This window comes from Dermacentor andersoni, chromosome 1 (assembly GCF_023375885.2).
Source record: "Dermacentor andersoni chromosome 1, qqDerAnde1_hic_scaffold, whole genome shotgun sequence".
NCBI classification, from domain to species: Eukaryota; Metazoa; Arthropoda; class Arachnida; order Ixodida; family Ixodidae; genus Dermacentor; species Dermacentor andersoni.
In genome coordinates, this window is record NC_092814.1 from 218,254,109 (window position 1) to 218,271,231 (window position 17,123).

A 17,123-nucleotide genomic window follows, 5' to 3' on the forward strand; every position below is an offset into this window, starting at 1 on the left:
GTGATTTTGCAACATGTTTACTTGTCTTGTTTGACGCATTATATACAGTGACTTTTTCTTGGGTACCTAGATTTATTGTAGACTTATACGTATATTAAATTTTCTTGTTGGGAGGTTTTGTGTATATGTGCAGTGAACTTTGTTTCCAGTGACACTCTTTTGCCCTTTATCAAGCTGTATCTTCACATTTCTAATGTACGAGGGCGAGTCAAATGAAAGTGAGCCAACCAAACTCGCGCAATAATGGTTCAGTTCATTATCTATGAGGCATGTGCGTAGCACACAGGCATCTTTCATTTACAAAAGTAACACAAAGGTGTGAGGATAAATGTTCTTTAATGCTCCCATACACTGGGTTGAACATGGTTGCGTGGCATAATGGACGCTCCAAAAGTTTAACAGCATGGTGTCGCAAGGTTTTTGACAGCTGAAGGTGTTTCCCACAAAGAAATTAGTAGCCGTATGGCTGCCTTTAAAACTGAACATTGCATTTCATTGGCCGCTGTGAAGTGCTTGAGCAAACGGTTCAAAAAAAGGATGTGAAAGTTGCAAAGACGATCCAAGACCGGGCCAAAGCTACCGTGCAATCACCCCCAACACAAGTGCAAAGGTTGATGAGCTGTTTAGACAAGAACGGAGGATAAGCATTGATGAAGTGGCAGAGCGTGTGAACATCAGTCATGGTTCGGTTCACACCATAATTCATGAACGTCTCGGTCATCGGCTCTTGCGTGTGTAATGGATGCCCAACATTTTGAACCACCGCCAAAAGACGGAGAGGTTCAGCTTTGCCTTGACTCATCTGACTCGGTATCACAATGAGGGTGACGACTTCTTCTGTGACCGGGGACGTATCATGGTGCCACTACTACGAGCCTGAAACACGATGGCAAAGCTTACAGTGTAAACATTCGAATTCACCACCCCCAAAAGAAAGCAAAGGCCGTCATTTCTGCGAGAAAGGTGTTGCTGACTTTCTTTTCGATAGTCGGTGGCCATTACATTGAATTTGCTAAACCTAGAGAGACTATCAACAGTTTCCGGTATTGTGAAATGCCGGATCGGCTGCGTGTAGCAATCAAGAACAAACAACGTGGAAAATTGACAAATGTGGTCATTTTGCTCCACGACAATGCCCGTCCTCATGTCGCTGATGTGGTTACATAAAACTGGCAAAGTTCAATTGGGAAACGCTGCAACGTCCGCCATAGAGCCCAGACCTGTCGCCCTGGGACTTCCACATTCTGGGGCAATTGAAAAAATAGCTTAAGGGAACCTGATTTGTGTCGTACGATGATGTGAAAGAGTCATTTACAGACTTTTTGAGCAAGCAACCTAAGGAGTTTTAAGAGATGGGAATCGCGCTACTTGTTCGTCAGTGGGACAAATGTCTAAATGCTCATAGAGACTACTTTTAAATAAAGTACTCCGTCAGTCATATATTTGCATTGGCTCACTTTCATTTCACTTGCCCTCTTATATTTTGCAGAACTTCTGCTTTTTATGTGTGCTTTCTGTTGCCACTATAATTTCGGTGCAATTACTCACAATACATGACCGGTGACAGCTGCTCCTGTGCAATACATTGGAACAAAGGACAGCGTCACTGACATTTTTCCCTGGCCATTGCATATGTACAAAAATGTAAACAAAGTTTTTGAATGACAAAGTTTCATTAAAATATTTGTCCTCAACTTCTTCATTTCATGGCCTTTACATTTTTTATATGAGCAGCATGCACTGCTTTGCTGGTTTCGAACTGATATATTTCATAAGTTCACGTGATATTTTCTTTACTTATTAAATAGACAAAAAAAAAAACATGGAAGCATTGATTTTAGTCATTTTGGGCACAATTTTTGGGACATACGAGCATATTCTTTTATAAAAAAAATACATATTTTACTTGTCTTGACAGTGTGTAGCGTTCAAGAATTCGTTTGGAGCATCTTTGGCAAAGGCAATGCAGTTATTCACGTATTTGATCCCTCGACAAATTCTATAAGGAGGAGGCCGAGCTGCAAAGTGAGCCCCCCCCCCCCCCCCCCCCCCCCCGAACGAAATTTCTGGATATGCCGCTGCTAATCACCCGCCGCAGTAGTTCAGTGGCAATGGCACTGCGCTGCTGAGCTTTTTGCTTGCTTGCTTAGATATAGGTGCACATTAAATAAACCCAGGGGTCAAAATTAATCCAGAGCCCTCCACTACTGCATGCCTCAAAATCAAATGTCTTGCAGTGATGGGAATGGCCAAGAGTGTTTTGGAGCAGGTTTAGCAGCAACAAAAATGACAATTTGGAGCAGATATTTGTACCAGTCAACAATGATGATTCTGAATGACTGTGGGCCAGACACTATTCCTGCAAGTCAAAAATGGTTTGGGAGTACTGGCACACATCATTGCGAATGTTCTCAAGAAAGATAATCTGCGTATGCGACCACTCACGAACAAATTACAACCATCATGTGGCTACATTAAGTCAACCTGCTGCTCAAAAAAGAAAATACAGCGCATCCTTAGCAGTAAAGCAAGCTACCCAAAGGCAAAAAAAAAAAAACAGCAATACAGTCACATGATATGCAGGATGGCCATTCGAGAAATTTTATTTTAGGCCTAAAGTAGTCTAGCTAGTAAAATGGCAGAGCTATAAATCCGCTCCATTGCAAGTGCACACAGATAATCATGACACACCAAAGAAGCTAATAAACATGAAATGGGGCAAGTTTTAGTTTTCTGAGCGCCATGACACAGCAACCATGGCGAATGTATGAAGTCTGCGCTGTCGGTTGGGGAACACTTCTCCCACCAAGGCCGCACCGGTGGTACAAAGTGCAAATGCGACAGAACCTCATCCCAAACTACGCAACATCCGCGAATATGGCACATAGAGTTTCCTAATGGCAGACCACAAACATGCACGTGCGTGCACTGGATTAGCTCAGTGACCCTTTCGCCCATTTAGCTTTATGAATGGCAGGAGGCGAGAGGGAACGCTTTGCATAAGGTGGTGACGACCACCACCTGGCATCAACCACAACTTCTCTTCCTTTTTGAAGTGGCCTCCGAGATTGCATGGCATGTCTCGTCTTGGAGCAGCTTTGGAGCAGTTTCTCTCATTTGTAGCATGGATGTAGCAGCTTTAAGGGAATGCAGCAGATTGGAGCACTTGTAGCAGCATTCCCACCACTGGTATTGGTACACAAAACCTCAGCATTTAATTGCTATTTAAACTAAGTACCCCTAATTGAGGCTAGAATTGAAAGCTACTGCAGAAATAAATCACTTCTTGCAAGAGGGTGCACAGTAGTAGCATTTCTGCACAGCACCCGAAAAAAATGAAATAGTTTCCAACCAGCATGACTGCAAAGTGGAGAAATATTAAAAACTGTAAATGGCCAAGAATTCTTCCACTAGATTTCCAAATCCATGAACTAAATTTCAAACCAGCAAGCTACTCTGCATTAATAAAGAGGACCATAAGCTTGGTCAAAGAAGATACCTTGAAACCGTATTTTATTCACTTCCAATTCACAACATCAGCATCTTCTCCACTGACATATTACAAGGCCATAACAAAAAAAATATAGGAAATCACCACATCGTAACTAGCCTTGGACACTGAGATCCACTGTTAGAGGAAACATGAGAGCATGGTATCAGCTGCATACTCCTCTTGAATGCCACCACTACAGAGCAAAGGCCATATGCTTCATGTTCCCTATGACAAAAGATTGCCAAGTACATTTACGCACTCTCTCAACCACACAATTGCAGGAGCAAGGCAATGTGCAGACACCATCGGCTAACATTAAATGCTTTGTCCTGTATTCAGAACACCAACTTGTCTGGCAGAGGCACGTAAGTTGTTAGTAAATCTAGTTTCTACTCTAGATATCATGCAAGGCCTTTTATCGCCATAATGCAATTAAAGTGTCGCAAATACATGCCAGCATGACCAACTATGAAAGATTTCAGCGCAAATCATAATGTTATCTGATATTTGGTATTGGTACTGATATTGATGTCTCTTTTTTTAAGACCTTGAGTGTCTGGTAAATGCAACTCCCTGGCAGCTTGCATTACCAATGCCTCGAGTACAGTGATAGAGGTTTATGAAGAAAAAAAAAAGCATACAGAAAAGAGCTTGGACACCGGTCCTGTCGGGCACAGTTAAGTTCCATTATTACACCGGAATGAGTGAGCGAGAGATGTCAACATACAAAAAGCTCCCGACATTAACAACAATGTACAATGCTCATGTAGATGCACATAAGAATCGCACATACATTTTAGGAAATGATAGGAGAGATAAGAGTTGCAGTACATTCCACCATGTTACATTCAGTCATGCTGCAGTTCCATCACACAAAACAATTCTCAGTGTGAGTGCTGAAAAATTCAAGAAGAGCCAAACTTCTGCACCACCTTGGTTAAATTTACTGTATAATATATATTATCACATTTTTGCTAGTATCATAAAAAAAAAAGAGAGAAAAAAGGACGGTACAGCACACAACTGGGCTAGTTGGCTCATAGCTATCGATATATAAAGGCGCAACACAAGAAACAAGATAAGGCAGGCACTCCCCCAAAAAGTTAATTGAAATGACTGTGTATGTTTACACTCAACACACAATGCACAGAAGGCTACGTAAAAAACTATTCCAGGCCTTATAGCATGCAAGTCGCCTACATCATAAATAATAACAGTACACATAATTAACACTTTGATCCTACTTCACAGTGGTAAATGCTACCAGAGTTTTAATTAATTGCAACAATATACTTATATGAATAAAAAATCGCAAAACAATATAGGAGAAAACGTCCTGTACAGCTTTCTGTGCCTATTGTACTGAGCGTAAATAACTAGTTATTTTAACAAACCTTACTGTCAAATAGGTGCCATTCTGCCTCTTTTTTGTGAGTGTACGTCAGTTGCACCATTCATTTGATAAAGTATATGACATTGTGCCATGTTCAAATGAACTTGTCACCAGTTCCCCATGACCAACTGCCCCAGCCCGCCTGCATCGAATGAAATGCTCAGAATTCTTATACAATGCCATTCAATAAATAATGTGTATGATTATTGTAAATAAAGTAAGTTTAAGACCAATGCATTACACTTGTGCAACAGAAGTGATTCTAACTGTAACATTAGGGAACATAACACAGTTCACATGCAACAGTGGCTCCCTCCCATCCCAACACCTATCCAAGCAAAATGTAACATCCAACCATGTGACAGAATTCTTTTGTGCACTTTGGTTTTTCCCTTCAGCTACGATTTACTCAAACTGGGTGAGTAGCGCCATCATGGACACACCAAGCAGCAGTGCAAATATCTCTTTGACTGACTGCCACAGTCGTGTGTTCTCCAGCAGCTCAGGAATGACTGAGACGGTGGCAATGTAGATAAACCCACCAGCAGTGAAGGGCAGCACCCATAGATTGGCGCTGCTGCTAACCCCATCAGCAATGAGGCTGCACAGTGTGCCACTAAGGCAGCCCACTGCTGTCACCAGCTGCATGCACATTGCCTGTAAAATAGGAGGCAACATAGTTAGGGCACACACACTAATTCTACAAATCTAGTAAAGTGCCATAAATCTTACAACAATGTGCTTCAACTTTAGTGAACTGGAAGTTTTAGGTTTGGTGTACTCATTAGGGGAGGCAAATTACTGAGTGTGCAAAAGAATACAAAAAGGTACACAAAAGAGCACAAGCGGGACATGGGGCATTGGGTATGTAAAGATGCTAGGGTGCAATATTTCTGAAACTCCCTAATACTTTCATAGGAAAAGGAACATGAGATAAAAAAAACACAAAGACATTGGGCAGCTTATCGAAGTGTTGTGTGTTGCCGCACCATTGCACAGTTTGGACTTTTAAAGCAAAGCTTTCTTTGCTTCTTCCTTTGTCTTTCCCACTGCTGCTGTGGGTGCTGCTGTTTGGCACACCCCAGAGTCGGGGGGTGGTTCAGAGCGTGTGTATACATGACAGGAGCGAGACAGAGGAAAGGTAACGCGAGGAACTAATTTAGACCTCACCGCACTGAATGTGCACAATACCCTTTGGAGCTCCCCGGACATCGCCACATTAGCCTCTTGACAGCTGTAATTATCCCTGACCCCCCTCAAATGCATTGCAGTAACTGCAGCGCTTCCCATTCTACTAACGTGCGAGTCCACAAAGGTCATAGACAGAACTGTAGCGCGGAGGAGCAGAAGAGGCAGTTTCCATACAAGGGGGGTGATGTGAGAAGGCAAGGGAACCCTACTAGTATACGACAGCGGTTGCAGAGAAACTGGATAAGCTTAAGTTCAAGGTACGGTACAGTACGTTCCTAGTATTTCTGAAAAATAAACACCATGCAAATATGTCAAGTGGACAAATTACGCAGGGCGTGCTGAAGAGAGCCACATTAATGAAAGCGCACAGCAGCGTCCAGGCGACACTAGGGAAGCGATTGACCATCAAATCGATACTTCTGTGCCTGCCTCGGTAGCTTTGCGGCTATGGCATCGCTAGAGGTCGCGGATTTGATCTCGACCACGGCAGCCACATTTCAACAAGGGCAAAATGGAAAATGCACGTGTACTTAGATTTTGGACACGTTTAAGAACATCACAGTGTCAAAAGTAATCCGCAGACCGCCACTATGGCATGCCTCATAATTCAATTGTGGTTTTGGCACTCACAGCCCTATAATCCAATTCAAGTTTAATACTTATGCCACAATCCGATGTGCCAGGTGAGGTAATGACAATGCTCAACCCTCTCAGAAGTTATGAAATATGGTGCACAACAACACCTCAAGCAAACATCTCTCCCTCTGTGTTCTGTGTACTACGCAGACAAACAGCAGTGGTACACGCAAGGTAACATTTAACATTAACCAACCACTCTTGTGTTAGACTAAACGTTGAAGAAATTAAGCTTTCGCTGTCAACATCACCACTAATTGTCGCCAATCAAAGCAACCCGCACAGAAACCTTCGCTTACATCGATTCCCACAGTGCGCGGGATCTGCATAATTTTTTTACAAAGTGAGTATTGATCATTACATTATAGGCATTACTATTTAGTGCGTGAATAATTTTTTATTAGTTGCTGAGAGCTCTTACCAGCCAAGCCGTAAGATTACCTCGACTGGAACTTACAGAAATGTTTTTTAAATTGAGGAGAGCAGCTCAAAGCTTGCTGAAGGTTTCAGTCTCAGTGGTGGAATTTTTATAATGTACTCTCTGTTCAAACTACATGTTGGCAAGACTTTAACAATAATGGAATGCTTTATGTGAATGGCAGTCACTGTGTGTTAATGGCTGTTGTTCATGCTAGTCATGAGCATTTTTTTCTTCATCTTGCGGTCTATTTAATTACTAAGTTTTTAATTAATTTACCTAAATGATAAGGCATCAATGCAAAAGTTGTGGGGGATGTCAAGACATTACCGCTAATACCATTTTATAGAATCAAGGTCTTGCATGGTCCTTTTTTCCGTAATAAGAAAGGAGGGGGGGAAAGAAAGCCACTGAATTTTTGAAATACAATGTGAAAATATTTCTGCACACTATGATTTGCAGCACTTTCAAACAAACCTCGTAAAATACAGGCACAGCCTATTACACTGTGTATAAGATGTGCAGTGCACTAGATGACGAGATTTACATTTCAGACCGCTGCATTGAGACTGTGGGTATACCATCCGACAATGCACAAGTGCATTGTTGGATGGTATTCTGAAAATTTTGTGGGCTTTTTTTTCTTCGTTGTTGCTGTTGTAAAAAAGGACCACACAAGGCCTAGGTTACCTTAAATGCTGTTATCAGTCATCTTTCAACCCTTTCCACAACTTTTGCACTGATGCCTTCTCAAAAAGGTAAGTTAATTGAAGTTATCTAATTAAACTTACATATTTAGCAAAATGAGAAAAATACAGATGACTAGCATGAATAATAACCAGCAGCATACAGTGATTGCCATTAACATAAAGCAAAACATTATTTTTAATTCTTGGCAACAGTTAATTGGGGCAGTAGGTGTGCATTTGTGTGTGTGTGCAGGTCGTCTTAAGACAGTTCAGGAACATAATTGCTTTCCGAATCAATTTTTATTACTGACTGGAAGAGTGATTTTTTTTGTTTACGCATCACTGTTGGATGCCAGAAGCAGTATTCCCATGTACACGGACAAAGTAACCATCTCCTCATGTTTGATACAGTAAAGACTGCTTTTCTTTATAGAAATAAAGATGGCAATGCAACCTTGTGTTGTTGCTTACCATGTTGACACTGCATCCTGGATTTTTATGTAATTTCACAATATTCGAAGCGCACTTCACGGTTCCTTTTCATCATCTGTGATTACACAACAGCCTATATAATTTTTCTCGAGGGCTGCCCGCAAGCATATAACTAAAGCACTTTCACATAGCTCCGCATGCATCTGGCATCAATACAGGGTGGAAATGTTATGTAATTGATTCACAGACACTTTTGAGGAGGATTGAAGGGAAAGTGCAATGTAATACACAAGCAGTCTCGAGAGCATGCATGCATGCAAACACAAGGGGTTTTTTAGACTGAACATAATTTTGAAAAATTGCCTGTGCTGATAGCACAATTCTAATCTTACAAACTGGATTGCTCGCGAAGCCAGACATTTTTTTCCCCAATAAACTGAAATGCATAAGTGACTGATTAAAAATTTTCGCTGAAGTTTTTAACTGATGTAACGAAGCCAGTAAAACCGGCGCCTTATTACATTATATCGAAATTTCATTACTTTCAAATTAGACCGTTTATGCAAATAAGCAGTCGCCAACCAATTCTTATTACATGAAAGGGGCCTAAAATTTTCCCAATTATTGGGCAATTAAAAAAAAAGAATTCCAATGAGAAAAAAAATAATTTCGTTGAATTTGAGAGTCAGAGACCACAGATATGGTTTCGTGCTGTGTCGACAATATCTTCACATTGGCGGTACGAAGCGAAGTCAGCAAAGCTTTTGCGTCCACTCCGCCGCTGCCACAGATAGTGTCGCCCACAGTGAGACAACGCATTATGAGAAGCACAGGAAGAGGGGAGCGAATGCTTTGTCTGCCTCTTATTTCAAAACGTCTCTGAAACTGAAAATTACACGACCTCCAGCACTAACGCATGGGAAGAAAGCACATATGAAGGCAATGGCCATCTCGGCTCGCTAATCTTTGCACCCACCGCAGGTTACCTCCAAGACAGGGCACACAGGCTGTGTATGCGCTCAGCCGTGGTGAAAGTCATGTCAAGTATTGCCGGTCTAGAGGAGACGCATGCCCACCTGCTCCCCAAGTCCCCCCCTAGTGCTTGCTTATTCCCCTCTTCCTCATCCCCGTGGGAAAACAGCGCGCGCCTCAAGCACTGTCCTTTTCGGCTCACCCTTGCACGCTGCCCTTGCACCCACAGGATAAGGCGCACAGGGCCGCAATAAGAGCTTACCGCATTTGGACTTCATACAGAACATAACGGCAAGAGGGGCTTGCTGCTACGCCGCTGTGCTTCGGCAACTGTTTTGTCACACGATTTGAGAGGCGCGTTCACAAACAACCGCAGTTTCCAATGATTACCTCGATATTCCTTTGCGACAGCGGTGAAATTTCATTATGCTGAAATTGCGTGTAAACATGCTTCGTTATACTGAGGTTCAAAATACATGCTGTTCTAGGGCAAGAAGTTATAAAAAGTTAAATGCTTCATTATACAGTTAAACATTGAGTCAACTCTCGTTACAACGAACCCTGATAATCCAATAAAAAACGTCCGTTTTATCCAAAGTCCATAATATCTGAAACGCCTCACTTCCGACGCGATGTCCGATAATTTTATGCGAAGAGTGAGTGACGAACGTCCAAAGTAAAAAACAAAAAGTCGCAGTTTCGCCCGAAAGGCGAAGCATCGATTGCGATAGCAAATTAAGCAAGATAAGCACGGCAGCAGCAGAGATCGAATTTACCTTCGTGCTTTCTCTCACTTCAATGCGAACTAAACGTCTAAAGCAAAGTGCATACGAAGCTACCGGCACTGGGCGCTCTTTGTCCACATCGCCGATCGCTTTGAAGATGAGGCCCGCGCAGGCCCGCACAGTGTTCATATCACAGATCGTTTTCAAAATACGGGAGCTGCGCCGTAAGCAGCAGCCGCCGAAGCAGAACCCTCTCTCCCGCGCGCCTCCACCCCCCCCCACCCCGTGCCTCGCGCGCAAAAGAAGACGGCGCGTTTCCGCGCCCCGCCTTCCTCCCTCCCTCATGCGCCACAATCGTCGGCTGACCCTCGTAAGTCAGTTGTCAGCCCATGTTGACACGGCAAAAGTATGTTTTATACGCCCAATTTTGAAAAAAATTGCCGCTAATTTCGTTCGCTGTAGCCGATAGTCCGCAGTAGTGCAGGCCGTTCAAACGAACTTCGTTTCATTAATAAAATAGGTAGAATAAACTAAGACTGAAACATGGTACATTACATCCGAAAGTCTATTGTACACGGGTCAGTTGTAACGAGCGTAGACAGTAGCCGATAAAATCAGCAATTTGCTTCGTTATATCGAAATTTTGTTATATTGAAATTCGACCTTTTGTGCAAATAAGCACAGTTGCCAATAGATTTTTCTTACACAGAAGGGGCCAAAAAATTTCTGAATATTAGGCAATTGAAAAAAGCAAGTTTGAAAAAGAAAAAAATTAGATTTTGTTGAATTTGAGAGTCGGCAACGAAATGTATAGTTTCATGCCATGTCGACGATATCTTCACATCAGCAGCACCAAGCGAAGCCAGCCAGGCTTTCGTGTTCACTCTGCCCACAGAGCTGGTAGTGTCGCTCGCAGTGGGACGACGCTATCATGAAAAGCGCCAGCAGTGGGGAGCAAATACTTCATCTGCCCCTCGATTCAATGCATCTCCATAACTCGAGATTACGTAACCTGCACTACTAAAAGCGCGAGAGAACAGTGCACATGCAATGCCATCTCTACACACCCACTCTTTGCACATGCGGCAGATTACCTCTAAAACAGGGCATGCAGGCTGCGTATGCACTCAGCCATGCTCACAGCCAAGCGCAGCTAAGGCGCGCAACCTTACCCCTCCTTGCGCACGCTTGATCGTGTTACCGGGAGCTCACTCCTACCCCCCGTTCCACTTGCTCACGCAGGAAGACAGCGCTCATCAAACCACCATTCATCTTGGCTTACCCTCGCATGCTATAACTCATACCCAAAGCATACAGTTGCGCAGGGCATGATAGGATCTTATCGCAGTTGGACTTTGTACAGAACATGACGCTGTTCCACTTTGGCAGTCGCTCTTGGTCACATGACACACGATTTGAGAGGTGCGTTTGCAAGCAGCTGCTTGCATTTAACCATTTGACCATCTGCCTCAAAGAAAGCTTCTATTTATTGTCTTGTATTCCTCTGCGGCAACAATGAAATTTCGTTACACATTGAACTTGCGTGTAACGACACTTAATTATATTGAGGTTCTAAACGCATGGTGTTCTCTGAACAAGAAGTTATAAACAGTTATATACTTCGTTATATAGAGAATTTCGTAATATTGAAGTTTTTTATATTGCAGTTTAACAGTAATTTACAGCATATATTGCAATTTGCTAATTGTAGCTGTTGAGTTTGCAAGGAATATCCACTCGAAATTAATTCCGAGGATGACACTAGTTTCAGAACATGTATCAGGTGTCTGTCTATAAGCATGATGCACATGCCTATGTTTGAACAATGTTTTGAGCATACTTCTGCCCCATAATGTGCAAAGATATTACCGTTCATTTGCATAAGGAGCTAAAGTAGAAACAGCAGGCTTCTTTTCTGCTAATTTCCCTGTCATCAAGGCAAAGCAAATTGCATCTCTACATAGAGATGTCATGATCGGAGGGGTTATTTCTGTTCCTTGGGGTCATCATCTTGTGTTGTAAGCATGACAGCAAACTGAAGGGAAAATGGCTGAAATTCGACATGAATCCCTTAGTGTCACCATGGTTCAAGCAGCATTGTGAATGAGTTAAAGCTTCAAAAACAAACATGGAGCCAAACAAAATCTACTCTACAGCTTTGTGCAGAAATTTTAGGGACATGGTCGACAGAACAGTCAGTGAGAAAAAAAAATGCAACTAATTCATTGTTGTATACTGAAAGGTTGCATGCTCTTCACCAATAGTGAACTACACAATAAATATTTTCCTTACTTTGCGTTTGCTGTAGCCTGACTGCACCAGGATTGCAAAATCTCCAATTTCATGTGGGACCTCGTGCAGGAGGATTGTCACTGTAGATATAAAGCCTGCTGTGTTGCCAGCAATGTACGATGCACCTATGGCCAGGCCATCGGTGAAATTGTGAGTAAAATCAGCAGCCAAGTTCAGGTAGGCAGCTACTTTGATGTCTGTTGGCCGTTTTTCTGGAGAGAACAAATGCCGCAGTCAGCTCCATAAGACATTTACAAATGCTGAACCAGTATCCCACTAAACCCCTAACATGATACAAACAATACTTCCCCTAAAAATCTGTAAAGCTTGGAAAACACATTTCATGCCCATAATGATTCCCTAATGCAATGAGACTATCTACAGCAAAGTGCACTCATGAGCTAGTTGGTGACTTAATCATGGTAAAGAAGCAGCACGAAGATGGGACAATGGCAACAAACAGCAGCACTTGCGCCTTGCATCCTTGAGCTGTTGCCCCGTATTTGCATTACTTCTTAGCCATGAGATTATATGTTCTACATGTTAGTTGTAACATGGCCACCATAACTGACACAAACACAGCATAGAAACAGTAATGACTATAAGACTTTCTGATGCCTTAATGTTATGCATTGTTATACAATTATGATTCTGGACATTCATGACAAAAAGGTAGTCTTAAAGGGACACTAAAGAGAAAAATGATTTCTTCTGCATCAGTAAATTACCTCTCTAGGACACCCAAAACACCACTCTTACCACGATAAGATGCTTGGTAAGCCAGAAAAAGCGCAAGAACGAAACATGATTGCCAAGCTTGAACTTCCCGCACCTGGTTGCTGTGACGTCATGGATTCTGATGGCATCTTCTAGGGCCTACATAATTATATAGCAGTACAGATTGACTACATTGTGTTCTAAGGGAACCAAATATTAAACATGGCAAGTTTCGGAAACCTTTACTCAGCCAACGCGGCCCAAATGCAAAAACATACTTTGGAATCCCCGACGTCACACTGACGTACCGGCGTCTGGGTTTAGGCGCGAAGTTCAAATACTGATACTTCGACCTTCATTTTCTCATCTAATAACCAAACTTTTTTTTTTAAATGCCTGCTTGCAGTGTTCTCAAACAATGCTTTATTAGTCTACACTGATTTGTTGTTTCGCTTTAGTGCCCCTTTAAGTTCATGATCACACGTTCACTGCAAACCTAAGACAGGTACGTACACCTAACTTACACATATAACTTCTCTGTCATTACATTCATTACATGATGGCACTCAAGTACAATTTGTTCACAACAAATTCTACCATGCAGGTAAGTGGCGCAAGTTGTCTTACCAGCAGTTTCATACATGTCAGCAGAACACATCAAACTCGATATTTATTTCATCAACCCTTTCATTGCCCACAGTAACAACTATTTTTAGCGCAGAATAAAGAACACAGGACTGAAAGCAACCCTTATTCATTATCCCCCTAGCTATATCATAAGTTTCAATGATGCATAAAAATTTTTCCTGATACATCTACTCACAAAAACCTATGATGCATTAAGCTGGATTCACACAATGGGACAAATCACCTAATCAGTCCACAGACGAGTGTGACAATGCTGAGCTGCAATGAATCATGCTGCAAGCAGCATGTCAGCAACTTCCTTTTCTGTGTCGCCATTCGGCGGCAATGAGCCCTGCCATGCCTGTCGTCTGCATACTGAACCGGCGATCCAGCACATTGTCTGAATCCAGCTTTAAGTCACTGTTTCAGTGCTCTCAATGTCATATTTCTATGATGGTGCGAAAGTTATTTTCTGCAGTTTCTAATGGTTTCTTCATTCTGCATACAGTTTCAGCCACAAATTCATCTTTATAGCTTTGAGAACATCTTTTAATGTTCTGTAAGGCAAACAGACTTCAATCTGTAATGTCCCATTTCTTAAACAAGTTGACTGTTATTTGCAGTTATTGTACTTACTGCCTGGTTCCATTCTGTAATCATGTCTACACAGCAAAGCAGGACATGGCTGAGAGAAGAGGACAGAGAAATATGAGCCTGACATAAAGGTCTGTTATTCAGGCCTTTGACAATTTTAGCAGGTCATTTCTACATTAACATAACAGGACAGTGTTAGCTTCAATAGGCTGTTAAAATATGTCCCATGCATCTACCTCCTTGGTTCACCCTCATATTAAACCGTTTAAACCTGCCTTCTAAGATGACTGTAGACAACTTAAATATATTTCTACTTCCTCGCCTAATCCTTTTTGTTAGAAAAAGAAAACGAAAAAAGACATGGAGGGTAATGATACCAGTGTAACTTCATGCATATTAATACCATTTGCTATCTGTGGCATTTCTTCCTTTTATATCGATGGCATGAGTTGCAAGTACACTATTATATTAATTAACAGCTTATCTGATTGCACAAATGCAATGTGCTGTCAAGTGACCCCTGGTCATTTTAGCATGTCCTCTTGGTCAATGAAAATCTAGGATGTCAATGATAAAACTACGACATGATTATGAGGCACATTGTAAGGCAACTCCAGATTAATTTTGGCCACCTGGGGTTCTTTAACATGCACACCCAATGCATAGGGTACGAACTTTTTTGCATTTTGCCTGTGTCGAAATTTGATCCCGTGCCCTCGGTCTTAGCTGAGCAACGGCAAAGCCACTATGCCACCACAGCTGGTATGTCAATGATTCTATGTAAAATTATGATCAGAAGATCATTATACTTATGGGCCCGTATTTCTTTAGCTCTTCTGCACCATCTGTCTAGTGAAACAGTACATCACAAAAGTTTTACTTGCCAGTGGCACTTTTCAACATAACAGGAATTGCAAGTACAATCTAGTGCAGTACAGTGCTTCCCCTGCATTTTAACAGACCAATGACTAAATCATCTTCCTCTTTGTTAGTGTCTCTTCAATGTTTAGATTAGCCATGCTGGAAAGTTTTGTGTCCTTGCCAGTGCTTCTCACATGCGATACCTCCTGGCTCAGCATAGGCATTGTGCAATGTTCGTATGAAATACATGGCCTCCCTTTTCACACAATAAATGTTTTTTCCAACTCATCTAGCAGATCCTCTATTGCATTATAGTGATAGGTCAGAAATTTAGCGCCAACATTCCTTATAGGGAACATGTATACATGCACTAGCTAACAGTCCTGTCCGATTCCCATTCCTATCCACATCTCTGTCTTCGCCTTCCTCAGGCACTGCCAAGGCATGGACCTCCTCACTCCATTAGGAGAAGGGGTTGCTCTTGGCTGTGACACACAGTTAACCGTTAACACTCCCAAGGGGATAGCAAGACGTTTCTTTGAGCATGAGGTCAGGATAATCCCTCCCCTAATCTTTTTTTTTCTTTCCTCTGTATTACTGCATGTATATGTTCATGCTATGAGCTGTCATTGTCATTCCAGCATTTGCGATGCTTGCCATTTGCTAACCTTGACATCTTCTTTAGAAAAGGCCACCCATGCTTGCATTGAAACTCTCTGATAGCCAAATTACACTATGTTATGTTGTTGCGTTTACCCTTCAGTGTGCAATGAAATGTAAATTTAGATTTTCAGGGCACAGTCTCAAACTCTTTAAAGGTTTTAAAATAGCATTAAACAGCCATACCAAAGATCAACGCTCTCGAGCAAAGTAGCAAATGCAAGCAATATTTCAAAGTTACAGCGTGTGACAAGAACAGAAGGCGTAAAAGCGGTAAAGTAACGCTCTCGCTCCCACTGAAGCACACGAGTTTAATTATTCCAGCCGTGCATCTTGCCAGCAATATGGCACAAGCACGGGAGTGGGACACTCACCACCATCAGTAGCACTCTTTTTGTCCATCGCTGTGCTCTCTAGTTTGGCTTTCTTTCTGTGCACCAGAGCTGCAGTAGACTCGTTCTTGGCGTCCTCCGCGCCGCTGGACTCTCCGTCACATTTTCCAGTGGGCCTTGTGTCAGCTTCGCCTGTTCCCGACGGAACCCGGTCGTCGGCACGATGCTCCTCGTGAACATGCTCGTGAAGCTGTTCATGGCTGTGACTGTGACCACCCTTGATCATGCGCACAAATTTTTCAACCATGAGGAAAGCTAGAATACCGGCAAGCACCCACAGGCCGACGCTCATGTCATGAGGCCCGTGAGAATGGTCGTGACTGTGAGAATGGCTGTGGGCATGACTGCCGTGGCTATGGCCGTGACCTGTGTGTGCAGTACCGGAGACCTCTTCACTGCTGTGCGGCATAAGTGCGTGTGGAATGAGGTGGAGGAACGCATCGCCAAGCAGGCCCCCCGAGGCGAAGCTGAGGAGAACCTTGAGCAGCGACTCATGGCCAGAGCGCGAGTCAATAGGAATAAAAAATAGGATCAGAAACGGTGCGACACTAATCAGCAGTGTGGAACCGAGAGCTCGGCCCCAAAGAAAAGCAGTCTCTTCGAATGATCGGATCGGTTTCTTCTTGGGAGCGGTCGATGCATGAGAATGAGAAGACGATGCTACGTGTCCATGGGAATGATGGTGCGCTTCGCTGCCAGCTGCAGCAGCTGCGACGTGCGGCTCGTTGGCTAGGCGTGAGTACTTGAACGCTGCGGGTTCGTGGCCGTGTTCGTGATCATGGTCATGATCGTGGTCATGATCGTGTTCACTGTGGTAGTGGGCCCCTACTAGCTGGAGTTCGGCACTGACTAGCGCGACAAGCGTTACTAACAATGCTCTGTTACTTCGAAACATGCCTCTAGTTTGTGGAGGCGTCTTCGCTAAAGAAACTTGAGGAGCGCGCCCACTACAAGAGCATGGTATCTAAACTAGTTTACAAAAGGGAGACTTGTCGGCACTCCTCGGCTAGGCGGGCATCATAACTCGACAA

The 17,123-nt window shown here is 42.9% G+C and overlaps 1 protein-coding gene across 2 annotated transcripts; it reads right to left on the bottom strand.

Moving 5' to 3' along the window:
- Positions 1–317: 317 nt before the first annotated feature.
- Positions 318–17,119, bottom strand: LOC126548241 (zinc transporter Slc39a7). 2 transcript variants are annotated; one of them, XM_055063366.2, is made up of 4 exons: positions 16,075–17,119; positions 12,242–12,453; positions 5,429–5,543; positions 318–876 (listed from the first exon to the last, which is right to left on the bottom strand). In XM_055063366.2, exons 1-4 carry the CDS (start codon positions 16,985–16,987, stop codon positions 869–871), a joined length of 1,248 nt encoding a protein of 415 aa, XP_054919341.1. In that variant the 5' UTR covers positions 16,988–17,119; the 3' UTR covers positions 318–868. The 2 variants fall into 2 exon arrangements, with proteins under 2 accessions (XP_054919341.1, XP_050052349.1); XM_050196392.3 differs by lacking the exon at positions 318–876 and having other exon boundaries at positions 3,497–5,543; positions 16,075–17,118.
- Positions 17,120–17,123: the final 4 nt, after the last annotated feature.